Source organism: Pseudorasbora parva, chromosome 15 (genome assembly GCF_024679245.1).
Source record: "Pseudorasbora parva isolate DD20220531a chromosome 15, ASM2467924v1, whole genome shotgun sequence".
In the NCBI taxonomy this organism is placed as follows: Eukaryota; Metazoa; Chordata; class Actinopteri; order Cypriniformes; family Gobionidae; genus Pseudorasbora; species Pseudorasbora parva.
Window position 1 is genome coordinate 22819845 of NC_090186.1, and position 15581 is coordinate 22835425.

Consider the following 15581-nt stretch of genomic DNA (forward strand, 5'->3'; position numbering starts at 1 on the left):
TTTTGCGCAAACAAAATTCATCCGTGACTACTTTAAAGGGGTCATGAACTGAGAAATAAAATTTTCCTTGAGCCTTTGACATATTAGAGGTCATCATACTATAAGGATACCCTGTAAGTTTCAGAACTGAAAACTTCCTTGTTAGTCCAATAAAAGCTTTTATTGACGCCAGGCCCAGCAAACGACAAGTTTTTCAATTACGTCAAATGGAGGCAAGCACTGCCTCTGCAGAAGAATACCAATGCCTACTTCACCACTGCCTTTTTAGCTCCGCCCACTGATTCGCACATGACATGATGCATTAGAATAATTGAGAGAACAGTACCAGGAAAGGTACATTTCACTGAAGGGGAAGGCCTTCATGACAGTGACAATGAGAGAGAAGACATCACAAATTATATAATCTTATTTCAGCAAACAAGAAAAGGATGAGGAATCCCAGAAACAAGCAATCATTCAAACAGCTGTGCGATTGATCAAAAGTGATATCATGTCCAATGTCCCATCCGTTATGGATCAGTATCTGAACACAAAGTCCCTTGAGCTTGACTCAAGCCATATGCAAGTATCGTACGCAAAACAAAATTGCTGTGTAGTGACCCAGCCGGGCCCCAACCTCCCAGTATGCTATCTGAACCAATCAGAATGCAGCGTGCCTAAATTGAGTGCGAGAACGAAACAGATCAGGCATAACACTTCAACATATGAAATTTAAAAAAATTTATTATAGGCTAATATTTAAACAAACCCTAATTAAATAAGCTAGGTTTTCTTTAACCCATGGCCAAATGAAGTCAGAGCATTCTGATGGACATTGGCCCTCATTTATCAAAAGTGCGTACACCAAATTTCCAGCGTACACCTTGCGTACACCCAAACCCACGGTGACTTTGAGATGTATCAATATGGACGTTGGCGTACGGCACGCTCAAATCCTACGCCAGCTCAGGAGGTGGTGTACGCACGTTTGAGTTAGTGGGAAAATGCGCAGAAAAACAATTCCTAACACCACAAAACGCACTGACAAGATATGCTATATGACCCACTGTTAAAAACCACAACAACAACATTTAGTGTTTATTTTTGTGTAACATGAACGTCAATGTTTAATTTGTGTGACTTTACCAAAGTGTTTGATTTGTAGGCATATGTATTCCTCCAGTCACGAGCCTGTGCGCTTTATCTGACGTTTCAGGCCCGCGCCTGGCCCAGCAGCTGCGCACGGACTGGGACTAAAATAATTCAGACTGACAAAATAATAAAAATGGCCTTCTTCTTTTAAATAATAATAAAATCAATAAAAACGGCATTTTCTTCTAAATAACAAGCGTCATTAAGAATAATAATCATAATAATAATAAGAAGAATCTTACAAATTGTCATGTAATTATTAATGTGAATGAATCTTACTCCACATCACATCATCATCACTATTGTACACCCCAATACATGTGCCGTGATACGAAATTAAATGCTAATTGTTTCAAAACGTGCTGTAAAATAATGCATTGTGATGGTAATTTATCATCCAAACAGCTATTTAAACTGCTGGAGTGCGCTTCTCAACCCCCACACTAACAGTAGCTACTCGTAATTTGGGTCCATATTTTGTTTTTGTGAGCGCCTTTAATCCCACTCTTTAAACTCCCAAATAAAACAATTTCGTTTTTTTTTTTTTTTACTTCCCTGGTGATGGTCTCGATGGGCGCATCTCAATCATCTCAATAGTTCAGTAGTCAGAGCACTGATCAGGGAGTCAGCCCATTGACTTATGCCCTAATCAGTGCCCTGACTAGTGGACTAGTGAGATGATTGAGCACGCCCGATCTCCACGTCGGAGAAGTTTCGCTTCTTTGCCGTCTTCTGTTTGTCCATGGCGTAAAATGAGGGCGTGGGGGAGGCGGAGACTTGAATATATAGGGGCGTGTTATTCTAATGACGATCGTTTTCAGCCGCCGCATTTATCAAGGGCAGGTATTGCGTACACCTGGATTGCAGAGGTGCCCACAGTTTCATAAATCAGGCGGTGAGAGGAGTGTAAGCATAATCTTACGCCAACATATACACCCGTTTCTACGCAAGATTGATAAATGAGGGCCATTGTCCTTTAGCCTGTGGCAGCAGATAAGCTTTTAACTCACAGTAGGCTTCAATAGACATTTTTAGCCCGATATGTGCAAGACAATTATAAACTATAAACTGTCTACTTTTAATTGTGTAGCCTACACTCACAAAGGCTGTTGCATGCACTCACTCCAAACACCGTCTTTATTTCAATAATTTATTTTGTTTCTAAATTCAGTTCATATTTCCAAAAAAAACCTGAAAATTAACGAAATCTAACGAAATTCAAAGCCAAAATAACGAAACAGAAAAAAACCTTTGAGTTACCACCATGCAAAATCAAACATTTCATTCTTCTAATTTCAATGAATATGTGGATAACAGGCCTATCCTTCCATTAAAAATAATGTCTATTATGGTGCTGGGAAACTTACCAATTTTGTAGACTTTAGTCCAAGTTGTTTTTTTTGTTTTGATTAATCAGTGATGCGTGGGTTGATCCAAAATGATCGAGTGCCTGTTGTCATCACCCGCGGACAAGTCATCAAAAATTATTTTTAATGATATTCGGGTCGCAGTCGGTCGGTCGTTTGAAATAAAGATGGCAATTGAACTTTTGTAATTTATAGGCCTACTAGACCAGAGTCCTGCACGGGTCCATTTTTGGAGACCCGCCCCCGCCCGTACCCGCAAGGTTTAGCACCAGATCCGACCCGTGACCCGTGACCCGTGACCCGTGACCCGTGAAAATTTCAAAATTAAATCCGTACCCGCCCAGACCCGTTAATATTTGGCCCGTTACCCGACCCGTGCCCGCGATAAATCACACACGCTAAAACATTCAAATTAAAATGCTTTATTTTTTATCCTGCACCTCTCTCAACAGCGTCATGAATGGGCTAATGAAACGGGCAAAAGTGCCTTTAAAGACTCATTGTCAACAATTTCATATAGCTACTCCACTCACCAACTTTACTTTTACTTCATCCATTGCTACTCCTGCAATGCTCGCTCCATCTGCGCTACGAGAGGCATCAACAAAAGTTTCAATGTCGCAGTGGTGGTGACGTGATGGGTCAAATGGCATATCGTTGTTGCGTGTATGTGTAATGGTAATTTGGACATAGAAATTGTAATAGCCTACAATATGTTCGATGGGGGAAGAAGGAGGCGGGAACCGGCGAACATTTAAAAGACTTTAACCAAACAAAAGGAAAGTAACGTGGGCGGCCCCTCATGAACATCTGCCAAGCACACACACATAATAAAAAGTAAACAAAACTCAACAGAGATCTCTCGTCCTTATATGCTTCCGAGCTCCCTCAGGGGACTCGAGACCGGTGTGGCTCGCAGGTGACGCTCATTCACAATCACTTCTCTGTCTCTGTCTCTGTCTCTGTCTCTGTCTCTGTCTCTGTCTCTGTCTCTGTCTCTGTCTCTGTCTCTGTAATGTTGCCAAAGCATTAAACATGTAACAAGTTATACAGGTATAGATATCTAAATACAAAATATAATTAAAGAAGAAAAAAAAAAAGAAAAAAAACATACATTGCTATATTGTAAATATATTATGACATAACTCAATCGGTTGTAAAATACAGGGTACTCTCTCTCTCTGAAATATTGCACATATTTTTCATCCGCCCATCCGCGCTACTACCCGCCCGCACAGAGTTAATTATCCGCCCGCATCCCCGCCCGTAAATTTTATAAATGTCATAATCCACCCGTTTTAGCCACTTTTATGTGCGGGTACCCGACCCGTTGCAGGACTCTGTACTAGACACAATTTCCTATAAAATCCATTGATAAAGAGGATCCTCTGTGTTCCAGCATAAGTGCAGCCAGCGAGTGCACATTCAGCCCATGGCAATGCCATTGTACCATATTTTAAGAGGCTACTTTTAAACGCATAGCTTAGTGGGATTAGAGCCCTGCACGAGCCTCATATCTAGGCCCTAGCCCGGCCTGTGTCCAACAGCTTAGACCATCCTAAAAAATATTTTGGTTTGCAGTAACTAAAAAAAAAAAAAAAAAAAAAGGGGGGGGGGGGGGGGGGGGTCGGTAGGTAGGTCAATTTTTTTCTTTTCTTCTAATTTTAATGTAAAAAAAAAAAAAAAAAGTACATTTTTGGTGATGGTGATTATGTAGGTATGAATTGAAACAAATTAGCATATGTGATGTCACTGACTGAGTCTTCAAGCCATGCCTTCGGGCGCATAGGCTAATTGCAGGCTATAGACCACAAACAAATTGAAATATTTGTCAAAAACATGTTTATTGCATAAATTTCAGGTGCATTCATTAAGAAAAGGTTCCAACCACCACTAGCTGTCATTGACTCATAGCTGTCAACCCTCCCTTTTTTCCCGGGTTTCTCAGGTATTTCAGCTCTTTTCCCGCTGTCTTCCCGTTTTAGTATTTTCCAGTGATATATTCCATATTTTTACGCTCGATTGTGTTAACTCATTGTTTATTTTTGTAATATTATGTATTGTCTCTCAGTTGCCCTTCTTTCCTCCTTCTTGACAGCCTAACTTTGATTAACACTAATGACGAAAAAGGTTTAAAAATCGTGATTGTTTGTATTGTGTTTCCCAACCTTTTTTCAGTCATGGCAGCCTTTGAAAATGTTCTAATTTTGTGACACCCCCATACATATGTTACGCTAGGGGTGTAACAGTACAGATTGCTCACGGTTCGGTTTGTATTATGGTTTTATTTTTGTTTTGAACGGTTTGTTCACGGTTTCATTACGGTTTGGTATTTGGTGGTGGTGGCTGAGGAGATTCTCCCCTTCTATATGTAAAGCGCTTTGGGTGTCTAGAAAAGCGCTATGAAAATGTAATGAATTACTATTATTTGCCATGCTCAGGGAAAGAAAGAACTACTGTCAAATAAAAATAAAGAAAATAAGAACAAAAAAACTTAAAATACAAGCAGCAGCACAAAATGCTTTTCAGATTTTTCAGGTAGGTCTAACATTAGTTTTTAGGGTAGATAAATTGAATACATTAATCAGATGTAAAATAACTGCACATTTAACTGTTTAAATTAAAGATTAATCCTTATTAAACTTACAAAAGCTATTCAATCAAGAGCAGTGAGTGATGTCCTTATCTTTTGATTGACAGACAGCAGTAAAGGCTGCTGCCCCTTTAAGACCTAATACAGGGATATGCGTAGTCTTTCTCGACTGTATAAAGTTCACTTAAGGCACATACAGACTATGTCTGCTTGGATACTCATCAAGATCGACATGTTGACATACTTTTTGTGTGAGTTTTTCCGTTCAAGCGCAAGACTTGAAAGAGAAATCAATATTTGCGCGCTGTGAGACGTGCGCACGCTTTTGGATGAGCGCAGGGACAGATCTTCACACTGCAGAGTTCTCATTCGTGTCTTCTGGCGAATATACTGTGTGATGGCGAAAATTACTAGTCATACAGCAGCACTCGCATGCATTGAACACCGTTTACAAAGATAGACCATTTTGCCCACGTTTTTTCTTTCATTATCGCTGTTGTAGTGTAACCTATCACTGAGGAGCCAGCACATGTATCCATCGACAGAACCATACATAAAGCATTATTTTTCAAGTTACAACCAGTGCCGCCGCTCCCACCACGTGCTGCGCGTAGTCGAGCAAAACACACGCTACCCATAGCAACGCGTTATGACAACGACATTTCAGACTGACAGAGACAAGATAAACGGCTTTTGCGCCATTTGTTACTGTTTTGTACACATTGTTATATTAATTATAATTCAAATTCTGTTTTATTGGCCACAATATAGTAATGATGAATGTTGAGAGGGGCACATTTGATTCACTTTCAAAAAGGGCTGGGGCTCAAACCCCCAAAGCCCTCCCCTCTGCAGTGCACTTGCCTGGTGTGTGTAACGTGTCCACGGTCCTGACTCCTGTCACACACTGCGGCGAAATCTCCGACAGGGCTTTAATAGTCTAACGTTACAGTGAATGAGAGTATGAGCCGAAACAAATGTGCAGGCCATAGTGTGACATCCATTAACCATAGTGTAAACATAGATGACGTCACAGGTTTTTCTATAAAAGAAAGAACGTAGCCTTCGTTTGTTTGGAGGCCTAGGCAATTTATATATTTATAATACTTCCTAAAATATAATTCATATTTTATTACTTTTGTATTAGTTGTTTGAAGAGTAAAAAAATAAATTGGTCGGTCTTAAAGCAAATTTACAACCGGCAAGTCCGTCGGACTAAAATGAAAAAAATAATAATAATTGAGTCGGCCCTAAATTGACAGGGTCGGTCGGGTTACGGCAAACAAGAATATTTTTAAGGATGCCCCTATCAAAGTTCACGGACCGAGTCCGACTGGAGCCTGTGTTTTTTTTACATTGTTGCAGCCATTAAAATAGTTCAGTGTTGTTTTTAATGTCAAAGTAGTTATATTTTGTTTTGTTTCTTTATTAAGTTAATTTAGAAAAATGTTGAGAGCAATTGTTTGTTTGTTAAATTAAAGTTTTATTTATTTTAAGTGACGGCCAGCAACCGACAGTGAGTTGACCGCATGTTTAATTAATTTAGCCTCTAAAAAACTCTTGACTTGTCTTGCCTATGATAAAATCCATAGATATAAAACACTTCAAGCATCACAATTTTAGTTCATTTAGCCTATTACCACAGAAGTAAAAGGCATTTTTGACAAGCTGAGGCAGGCTGATGCTTCTCGCAATGGCGCAATCGAAACAAGCTAAACAAATAAAAATATAAAATATTTTTTATACTTAAACAATAATTTTGTTATTTTACTTACCCAAATAATTACTCAGTGCTTTCTATATGTTGCGCGTGAGGGTAAAGGCTTCCTTCCACTTAAGAAGAGGTGTGTACTTTTAAGCAATTTTTATCTCTTTACATAAATATTATTTTCTACTTTAAAAAAATATAACTTCGTTATTTTTCTACCCAACTAATGACTCTGTGCTATAGTTGCACGTGAGGGAAAAAGCTTCCTCTTAAGAGGTAGGCTTGTTGTGCACTTTTACAGTAAGTGCTTTTTTAATAGCCAACAGTATGTCTCTATCATTTTTTTATACTTAAAGGGGTACTTCAGCACTGGGAAGATGAATCTGTATTCAAACTGGGTCATCAATGTAGTAGAAATGTGAGATTATTTTTGAATTTGGTGCTTTCTAGACTGAGAAAAGACAGAAAATGTATTTTTGTCTCATGGGGATGAAAGACTACAATTCCCCGAATGCTTCACTGCCTTGTGAGGCCATTCCAAGCGGCAACCTCCCGCGATCTCTCTTGAAGCCAATAAGGAAGTAATGTAAACTGCAATTCCTCAACTGGCCACTAGGGACAGGCCCCAGAAGGGAGCAGAATCTCATTGAGCCCCATGTTAAAATTCTCAACTTTAAAGCAGAAAAAAACATGTTTACAGCCTGGTACAAATTGTGGTTTTGGCTTATAAGGCTAATTTTGATCTTCATGACAACTCTGAGGGGGGTGAATTTTTTTTATAACTCATTCGTTTACGTTATATAAAGCCTTAAGGTTCTGCATAATTAAGGGCGTGGTTACAAGTGGATAGCAATTTATCCGCCGTCTATAGTCATTGCGTCACCTCAGCTCCGCGCACATCCCGCCTTTTTGCCCATTTTCTGTTATCCGGGAGTGACACGCGTTGACTCGCTCACAAGATGGCAACGCCCAGATCGCCCCTACTTTAAGCTTCAGAACGGCTTATCAGAATCCTATGGGTGACGTCACGGACGTTACGTCCATATTTTTTTACAGTCTATGGGCCATTCCCAAAGCCACCTACTTGATTACTGTGACTGAGTTGGAGAAGACACTACAATTAAAAACTGAACGTGTCTGATCAATATAATGAGTGAGTCACCGCGCGAGTATCCCAGCACTGAGCACTAACTGCAGGAGTGAGATAAATGTGCTCTCATGATGAGAGCTGAGGTAATCGTGACTACATTCACAACACAAGTTCGCATACATTCATAGCATACATTCACAACGCAAGTCCAGTCTGGCGCGTTTCAGTTCATGCCTTTGTAAGCTTAACTTTCATAGAAATTCATTTGAGAAAGACTTACATTGCTCACCATAGCTCCGTTTAAATGAGTGCCAGCTCTGAGTGTAATCCCCCATGTGCGGGTTCAAAACATGCGGAAATGGCTCCCTCTGTTGGCTGTAGTTTTTAGCCTTTGGCCAAACATTCCTCCTATGATGCAAATATCGTCAATTTGCATCATAGGAGGAATTTTTCCAGAAATAAAATGCATAAATCTCATCTCAGGGGGATTTGAGGGGGGAAAGCACAATCATTTGAATATACTCCAGGATTTCTACTGATACAAAGCCATATGCTAATCGCTGAAGTAACCCTTTAAAAACTATAATTTCGTTATTTTTATGACCCAACTAATTACTCATCCACACTTCCAATAGTTTGCACGCAATTTTTTCACAATCCATTACGGAGATATAACATTTTGATTTTGCATATTATTTTTTATACGGTCATTCGTGTAGCCTAGTTCATGTGACCACTTTACAATATTTCTACAACATAGTTTATTTTGTAGAGCTACAAAACGTGCACGTCTTTAAAATTCGAACACAAATAAAATTATTAAAATAAAATTATTTTCAATGAGTGTACACACACCGGCGGCGGCATTCAGCGCCTGTCCACGGGAATTTGTTCAAAATCCTGTCGCGCCACAGAGCGCCATTTCAAGGTCTTATAACATATTTCCCTAAAATCGCCAATGTACATACTGATTTCACCCTGTGTTACAAGATACACCCATCCGTTATATTCTCAAACTATTTTACAGAGCAATGCAAAGTTTTTAGGTTACTATAGAGGAGACCAGGATTAGTGTGTGTCGCACTGGCAAGACTTGCATCGGGGCGCGTGGCATCAGATGCATATAAATAGTACGAGTGTGCAATGTTGTGGAATGTATACTAATTTTGGCGTACATATGATATGCAGTTTTTCGCGTGCATATGATACGCACTTTGTGGCGTATTATACGGACGAACCACTCACCCCACCACTCTAACCCAAGAGCGTGTCATATACAAGCCATAAAGTGCGTATCATATGCACGCGAAACACAGCGCATCATATGCACGCCAAAATGAGTTTTGGCATATACATTCCATGACATTGCACACTCATACTATTCATACGCATTTACATGTGACTGGGTTGGAATGGTTGTGCTCCATCATGATGTCGGTCAGCCGGTACGGCACAACCCTACTGAACATTATGATGAACTTAAATGCACATTAAATGAAAGGCATTTAGGAGATTAGAGGTTGCCCGATTCATCGGATTTGCCGATTCATCGGCACTGATAGCTGGTTATCGTCAAAAATCAATACCGATAGATTTTCCGGTTTGCGTCCATTGCGGGAGCGGCTGAGAAGGGTGCTGTCATTACACAGTAGCCTACGAGAGCTCTGAGAAGGGTCTGCTGGTATTATATAGCGCGAGAGTGGCCTCTAGAGGCCAAATAAAAAACTATCACTGTTTACATTATCACGGACATGTGAGGCTGTGCGCTTCACAGCACATGCTGCACAGAGCGCACTCACACATCTGACGCGAGTTTAAAACGGCGAAAGGGAAACGGTATGAATACAGAACACTTCAGTACATGTTGCCAAATCATTATAAAGTTTTTTTTTTTTTTTGGTGACTAGATGCTTTAGCAGCGAAAGAACAGCAATATGGATGTACTTTGCTTTGTCGTCGAGGCTGAGAGGATGCTAACATTAGCAGTAACATTTACCTCAAGCAGTTAAAGCGATGTAACAACTAGTGATGTAAGAAACCAGACTGTATGGTCATGCAACTGACAGAAATATAAACACATCAGAAACGCATTCGATTTCAATACATATTTTGTTATTTTGATAAGAAAACCGTCAAGTGTTCTAAAAAAAGCAAACTGTTTGGATTTATATGAAATAACACTTAATATAATACAGTAATCCATTATAATACATTATATCCAATATTCCATTTGTAACATTAAGTAAGGTTAATAAATGCTGTAGAAGTATTATTCATTGTTAGTTTTATTTGTTTACCTTTTTTATGCACTATGAACTAACATGAATGATTAAAGGGGGGGTGAAACACTCAGTTTCAGTCAATCTCATGTCAATCTTGAGTACCTATAGAGTAGTATTGCATCATTCATATCTCCGAAAAGTCTTTAGTTTTATTATATTTGTAATAGAAATATGGGCTGTACCGAGTCTTTCTGGAAAAACCCGAGCGCTGTTTTATTGGTATAACGTTATACATAGAACAGCAATGAAGTCCGTTAGCACATTTGAATGACGAAGCACGCGATCGTGTCGTTTACTGATGTTTACATACGCAACGATAAGCAACAGCAGAGAAATTTGAAGCAGTTTCACTCACCGGCTGCTTCCAAAGCAGGACCGAACCTTTAACGCTGGGACGGCTCCGTCAAAAACACACTTCTTGGAGAGTGGAGATCCACTTTGCGATGCGACTGAAGCATTTCTGTGTTCAAATCAGTTCAAATGCAGCACTGCCTTCCCGGAATGCTGTGCTAAAGCGTTGAAGTCGCTTAATGTCAAAGTGGAGGAATGAAGTGGAGCGCGGCGCGGACTATAACCGACATTACTGTTCACGGACGACTGGATCTGCAGCTTGAGAGCAGTGTTTACGGCCGTGCATTTTCCTCTCTCGCCTCTAGTCACGCGCGCGCGCACCCTACCGGGAGAAGAGCCCGTATGGCCCATACAAGGACTTTCCGTTCTATTAAAGTCAAGTAGACCCATACTCGAAAAAAACTCTCCGAAACTTGTGAGAAACCGGAAGGAGTATTTTTAACACAGAAATACTCTATCAAACGTCCAAAATTAGTTTTTGAAACTTTGTCTATGTTTAGGATGGGAATCCATGTCTTTAACAGTGTAAAAAGCTCAGTATGCATGAAACAGCATCCCCCCCCCCCCCCCGATACAATTGTATTGCTCAACTATTACACAGTGTAAAATGTATATTGCATATCATTCATGCAAGCTAGCTAAATAAGCTAATAAATGTTAGCAAATGGGACTTGCAGTCTGTTACCTGACATTCACTTATGTTTCTAGGTTATAGCTAAAGAAATATTATAAACATAAGAATATTTGTAATATTTTAATGTTTTAGTTAATTTCTGTAGATTTTTTTCTGTTAGAACTTGTCATTTTAATATATTCATATTTGCATATGCAATTTAGAATTATTTTAATCTAGTATCTTTTTAAAAACTATCGGTTGATTATTTGGTTAATCGGCAAGCGTGGTCCAACCTAGCTACGCTATCGGTAAAATCCACTATCGGTCGACCTCTATAGGAGATTATTCTCCCGGCCTTTTTTTGAGACCGGCCTTTATTTGTTCGTGCTGACCACGCCCCCAGCCACTCTCAGAGGTCCCGCGTTTAATTGACTACAGGCTTTTATTTGAGGAAATATGGGTAGTAATATTAATGTTAACCCTTTTCTTTCCCTATTAATGTTTTCTGCCACCTTTCCATGTATATCTCATCTCAATATCTTCAACAACGAATAACATTTGCACTGACTTTCTTTTTTTCATGTTATATTCATAACTAGAGGTGTAAGTTGGTTACAAGTGATAGTTATTTAAACAGCTACCTGAGAGCAGTTTAATATTTTTTTGAAAATATTGGTGTTGCAATTAATTAGAAAGCCATGTGTCCATATTCACATCCTAATCCTTCACATTAGGCTAGCTGAGCTTTAGCCATCACTTACTAATTGTGTAAGTATTAAATAATGTAAATAATCCGCAAATATACAATTCATTCATACCTGGTCAACATGGTTTCCATCACCAGTGGGCCAGCGGTGTTTGCTTGCAGTACAGCTGCCCAACTGCTCCCCAGGCTGCCTTTGAAAGAAATAGCCCACAGTGGCATCATCTTGGGAACGACCGCTTAGTGGAGGCTGAGGGGTGCCAGGGTTGGAATTGGCCACCCGGTCCATACCTGGCAGAGGGTGAGCTCCTCCAGGTCCTTGCCCAGCACCTCCTACTGTGGCTAGAGAACCCCCTGCATGGACTCTGACCCCACCGGTCTCTGGCGCACCATTTGTGTGCAGCATCCCACCTCGCGTCTCCTGCCAGGCCACGTCATTCATACCTAAGATGCTGCATGGAATGCTCATTCCACGGAAAAAACCTTCAGAAAAAGGTGCAGAGAAGTGAAATGCCATTTAAAAAGTGAATTTGCCTCCATGGCATTAGACTAGTCCTGATTAACGATACATTTGTTATTTTGAACTATTAAGAATGCAGAATGACTGTGAACCTAATTAATTAAGAATATTTTATTTTATTTAGAGTCCATGGAAATAAAGTTTCAGTTCAAAATCAATTTATCCACGTAAAAACCTTTAAATACTATGCCAATTCCGTACATAAATATGGTGGGATTTTCTGCATATGATTTAAAATATAAAATGTGTCCCTAACTAGGGCCCTCCGGTGAATCTTGGCCATTTCTACCACCACTGTGTATAACACACAACCAAGCAATGCAATCAGATAACGTTACTAATAAAACAAAATAATCAAAGCCGTCTTCATAAATGTGGCCACTACTAAAAACTTTGCTTACTCCGTTTTAAAAGCCAAATTTCAAGCGTTTATATTTTGGATGTTTTGAGTGGACAGGGATAGCAGGATGCTAACGACAAACACAATAATAATAACGGCGATAAATTCGCGATTGTTTTAGACATAGAATTATATACTGGTGCTGTTCAATTTGCTTTTGATATTTAATGAATTTATTGTGAGACTATGAGACTGAAACATTTAGTCTCGGTAATGCTTTTTATTTGATCGTGGTTGTCTGTTGTTTGTTAGCATCACAGGGCCCATTACTCCGCCAGCTAGCACCTCGCTAGCAGTCAGCACAAGAGATAGCCTGTTTTAAACCAAATTTATTTATATTTACAATTTAAGTTTTAATAGCGTCTTTGATAAGAGGCTATGAAAGTGAATAGCGAATCCCACTAAAAAAACGGACAAGTCCGACTTCAAAGTGCTTGTCTCTGCTACTGCGCGAGCCGCTTTGTTGATACAACAACAACAGACGGGCCTCTCACCTCTAAAAGTTCATTTTACAACCAGTGAATCCAGTAAAAAACGATTATGCATCTTTAAACGTCGACGTAACGGTTGTGAACCCAACATCGAAGCAATTTCATGTTCATTTATGACTAAAATCCCATGTCTTTTCGCGGATAGTCACAACACGGCCCCCTGCTTGAGCCCCAAAACAAAAGGGGCACCAATTGACATTCGCGGTCCGATAACGTTATATCATCACATCTGGTCAAAGATACTCACGCGCAGTGTATGATGATGTTCAAGCCCGATGCTTCGTGATAGACGCGGTGTTGTATGTAAGTTTAGTTTCCGTGGAGATGTGGTGTGTGTGTTTTAATGATTAGGTGTTGGAGGCGCTTGTATAGGAGTTTGGGAGGATTGGTGCCCTCCCCGTGCATTCTCTCTCTCTCTCTCTCTCTCTCTCTCTCTCTCTCTCTCTCTCTCTCTCTCACACACACACACACACACACACACACACACACACACACACACATTCAGTCACTTACTCACTCACACACACACACACACACACACACACACACACACACACACACACACACACACACACACACACACACACACACACACACACACACACACTATATCAATAAGGAACATATATAAGGAACATAGGCTACTTCCATTGATGATAACATACTCGGTTACTTTCGAAACGGTTCCCTGAGAGAGGGAAGTATTGCGTATGGGAAAAACTAATTTTGTCGAGAGCAAAACTTTATTAATAAAGGTGTCTATGTAAAGCGCAGTGTAGCTGCACGGCAATAGCCAGACGGAGGAGCACTCTGATTGGCCGGCCGCGGCAACTGCAGGAACCTATGGTGAGGCGAATGAGAGGAGCGAACCAATGTGGGCGCTCCAGAGAGACCATTTAAAAAGGGCCTTATATTAGCATACAGGAGTCTATTTAAGACCATAGGTGTCAGGTTTTAAAAATCGACTGAAGTGATTCCTGAGAAGCACGAACACTGCGTGGAACGCAATACTCGTTCCCTCTCTCAAGGAACAGAGGTTACGAAAGTAACCGAGTACATTCCCTATCTAAAGAGGTTCCTCGTATTGCGTATGGGAACAAATTATAAAACGCAGTGTGTGCTGACTGACCCAGTATTCCCTTTAGAATGTGTCAACCAACCTCTAGAGACCGACATAGGCAAGCTTCATAAGGGGAATGAAAGGATCGGAAGAGTCGGTTCATTTGAACACTTGATCGGACATAGTCGGATCAATGGTAGAGTTAATGGTGCTTAGGGGCCAGACACGATAAGCGATCATGTTGTCAGGGTCTAGATAGAGCCTTAGACAGAGAGAAGCCCTGCTAGTAAAGCTGGGACCTCCAAATTGTAGAATCTGATAAAAGTGGACGGAGAGGCCCAGCCTGCCGCCGCACAGATATCTTCCATAGAAATGCAACGTGACCAAGCCCAAGATGAGGCCATGCTTCTAGTAGAGTGGGCTTTAATGTCTATAGGCAACATGACATCATGACTTTGCGTAAACATACACGGCACTTTCTAAAGGCAAGTGGCGTGTTATCTATACGCATTTTGAGCTATCCGCGTGTCTACGTCGTGTGATTCTGCCAACCTGATCTCACAGAATTAACATTTATAGCCCAATTTTATATTTTGGAGCAAGTAACTCTACTCCTACCCTAAACCTACCCAATCTCAACAATATAAAACACGTAACAGGCACTTATAATATACAACAGTATAAAAGTATTAACTCATGTTGCATTCTAGGTCTTCTGAAGTCATACGATATCTTCATGTAAAGAACAGAGTTGATCGTAATGTTTTAGTCATTGAAATGATGATCGCGCCCCTTTGTGAACAGAACACACGCAGTCGTTAATATTTCTGATTCAAATGATACATGAGACAACAAGTTTAGAATGGTCACGAGACACACAAGAGCCAATGGCATTTTACAATCAAAGCTGACGTAATGACTCAATTGGTCACAAAACACACGACATCTAATGCTGTCAAGTGTAACCTGACGTTTCTTCCGGCGGCAATATTTGAAATGTATTATCAATCTTTGGTGGATGGACTCGACGTTTTGATCGCTTTTGGGGATTTTCTTCACACAAATCAATCGTTTGGCCTCTGAACACTTGGAATATTTGTACTTTCTGAATAAATTGTGCCTGCAGTCGTATCTGCCTGTTATCCTGTTTTTTATAATACACAAATGGGTTTAGGGAAGAGTTTGAGTTACGCGTTCAAAATGTGTCTGTAATTTGTGTGTGTGTTCACAAGGTAAATGGCTTTATGAACGTACTAAATTATATTATTT

General features: G+C 40.1%; 1 protein-coding gene across 9 annotated transcripts in view; it reads right to left on the minus strand.

Annotated features, from left to right (window-relative positions):
* The window catches only part of pum2 (pumilio RNA-binding family member 2), a 224951-nt gene extending 211284 nt beyond the window's left edge, over positions 1-13667 (minus strand). For 7 of the 9 annotated variants that reach the window (XM_067417377.1, XM_067417370.1, XM_067417373.1 and 4 more), the window contains exons 1-2: positions 13500-13667; positions 11957-12324 (exon numbers count right to left, since the gene is read on the minus strand). In XM_067417377.1, the coding sequence (XP_067273478.1) occupies positions 11957-12310 (354 nt within the window). In that variant the 5' untranslated portion in view covers positions 12311-12324; positions 13500-13667. Of the gene's footprint in view, positions 1-11956; positions 12325-13255; positions 13403-13499 lie in introns of those variants that run through there. The other 2 variants (XM_067417375.1, XM_067417369.1) reach the window with 2 other exon arrangements.
* Between the last annotated feature and the right edge of the window lie 1914 nt (positions 13668-15581).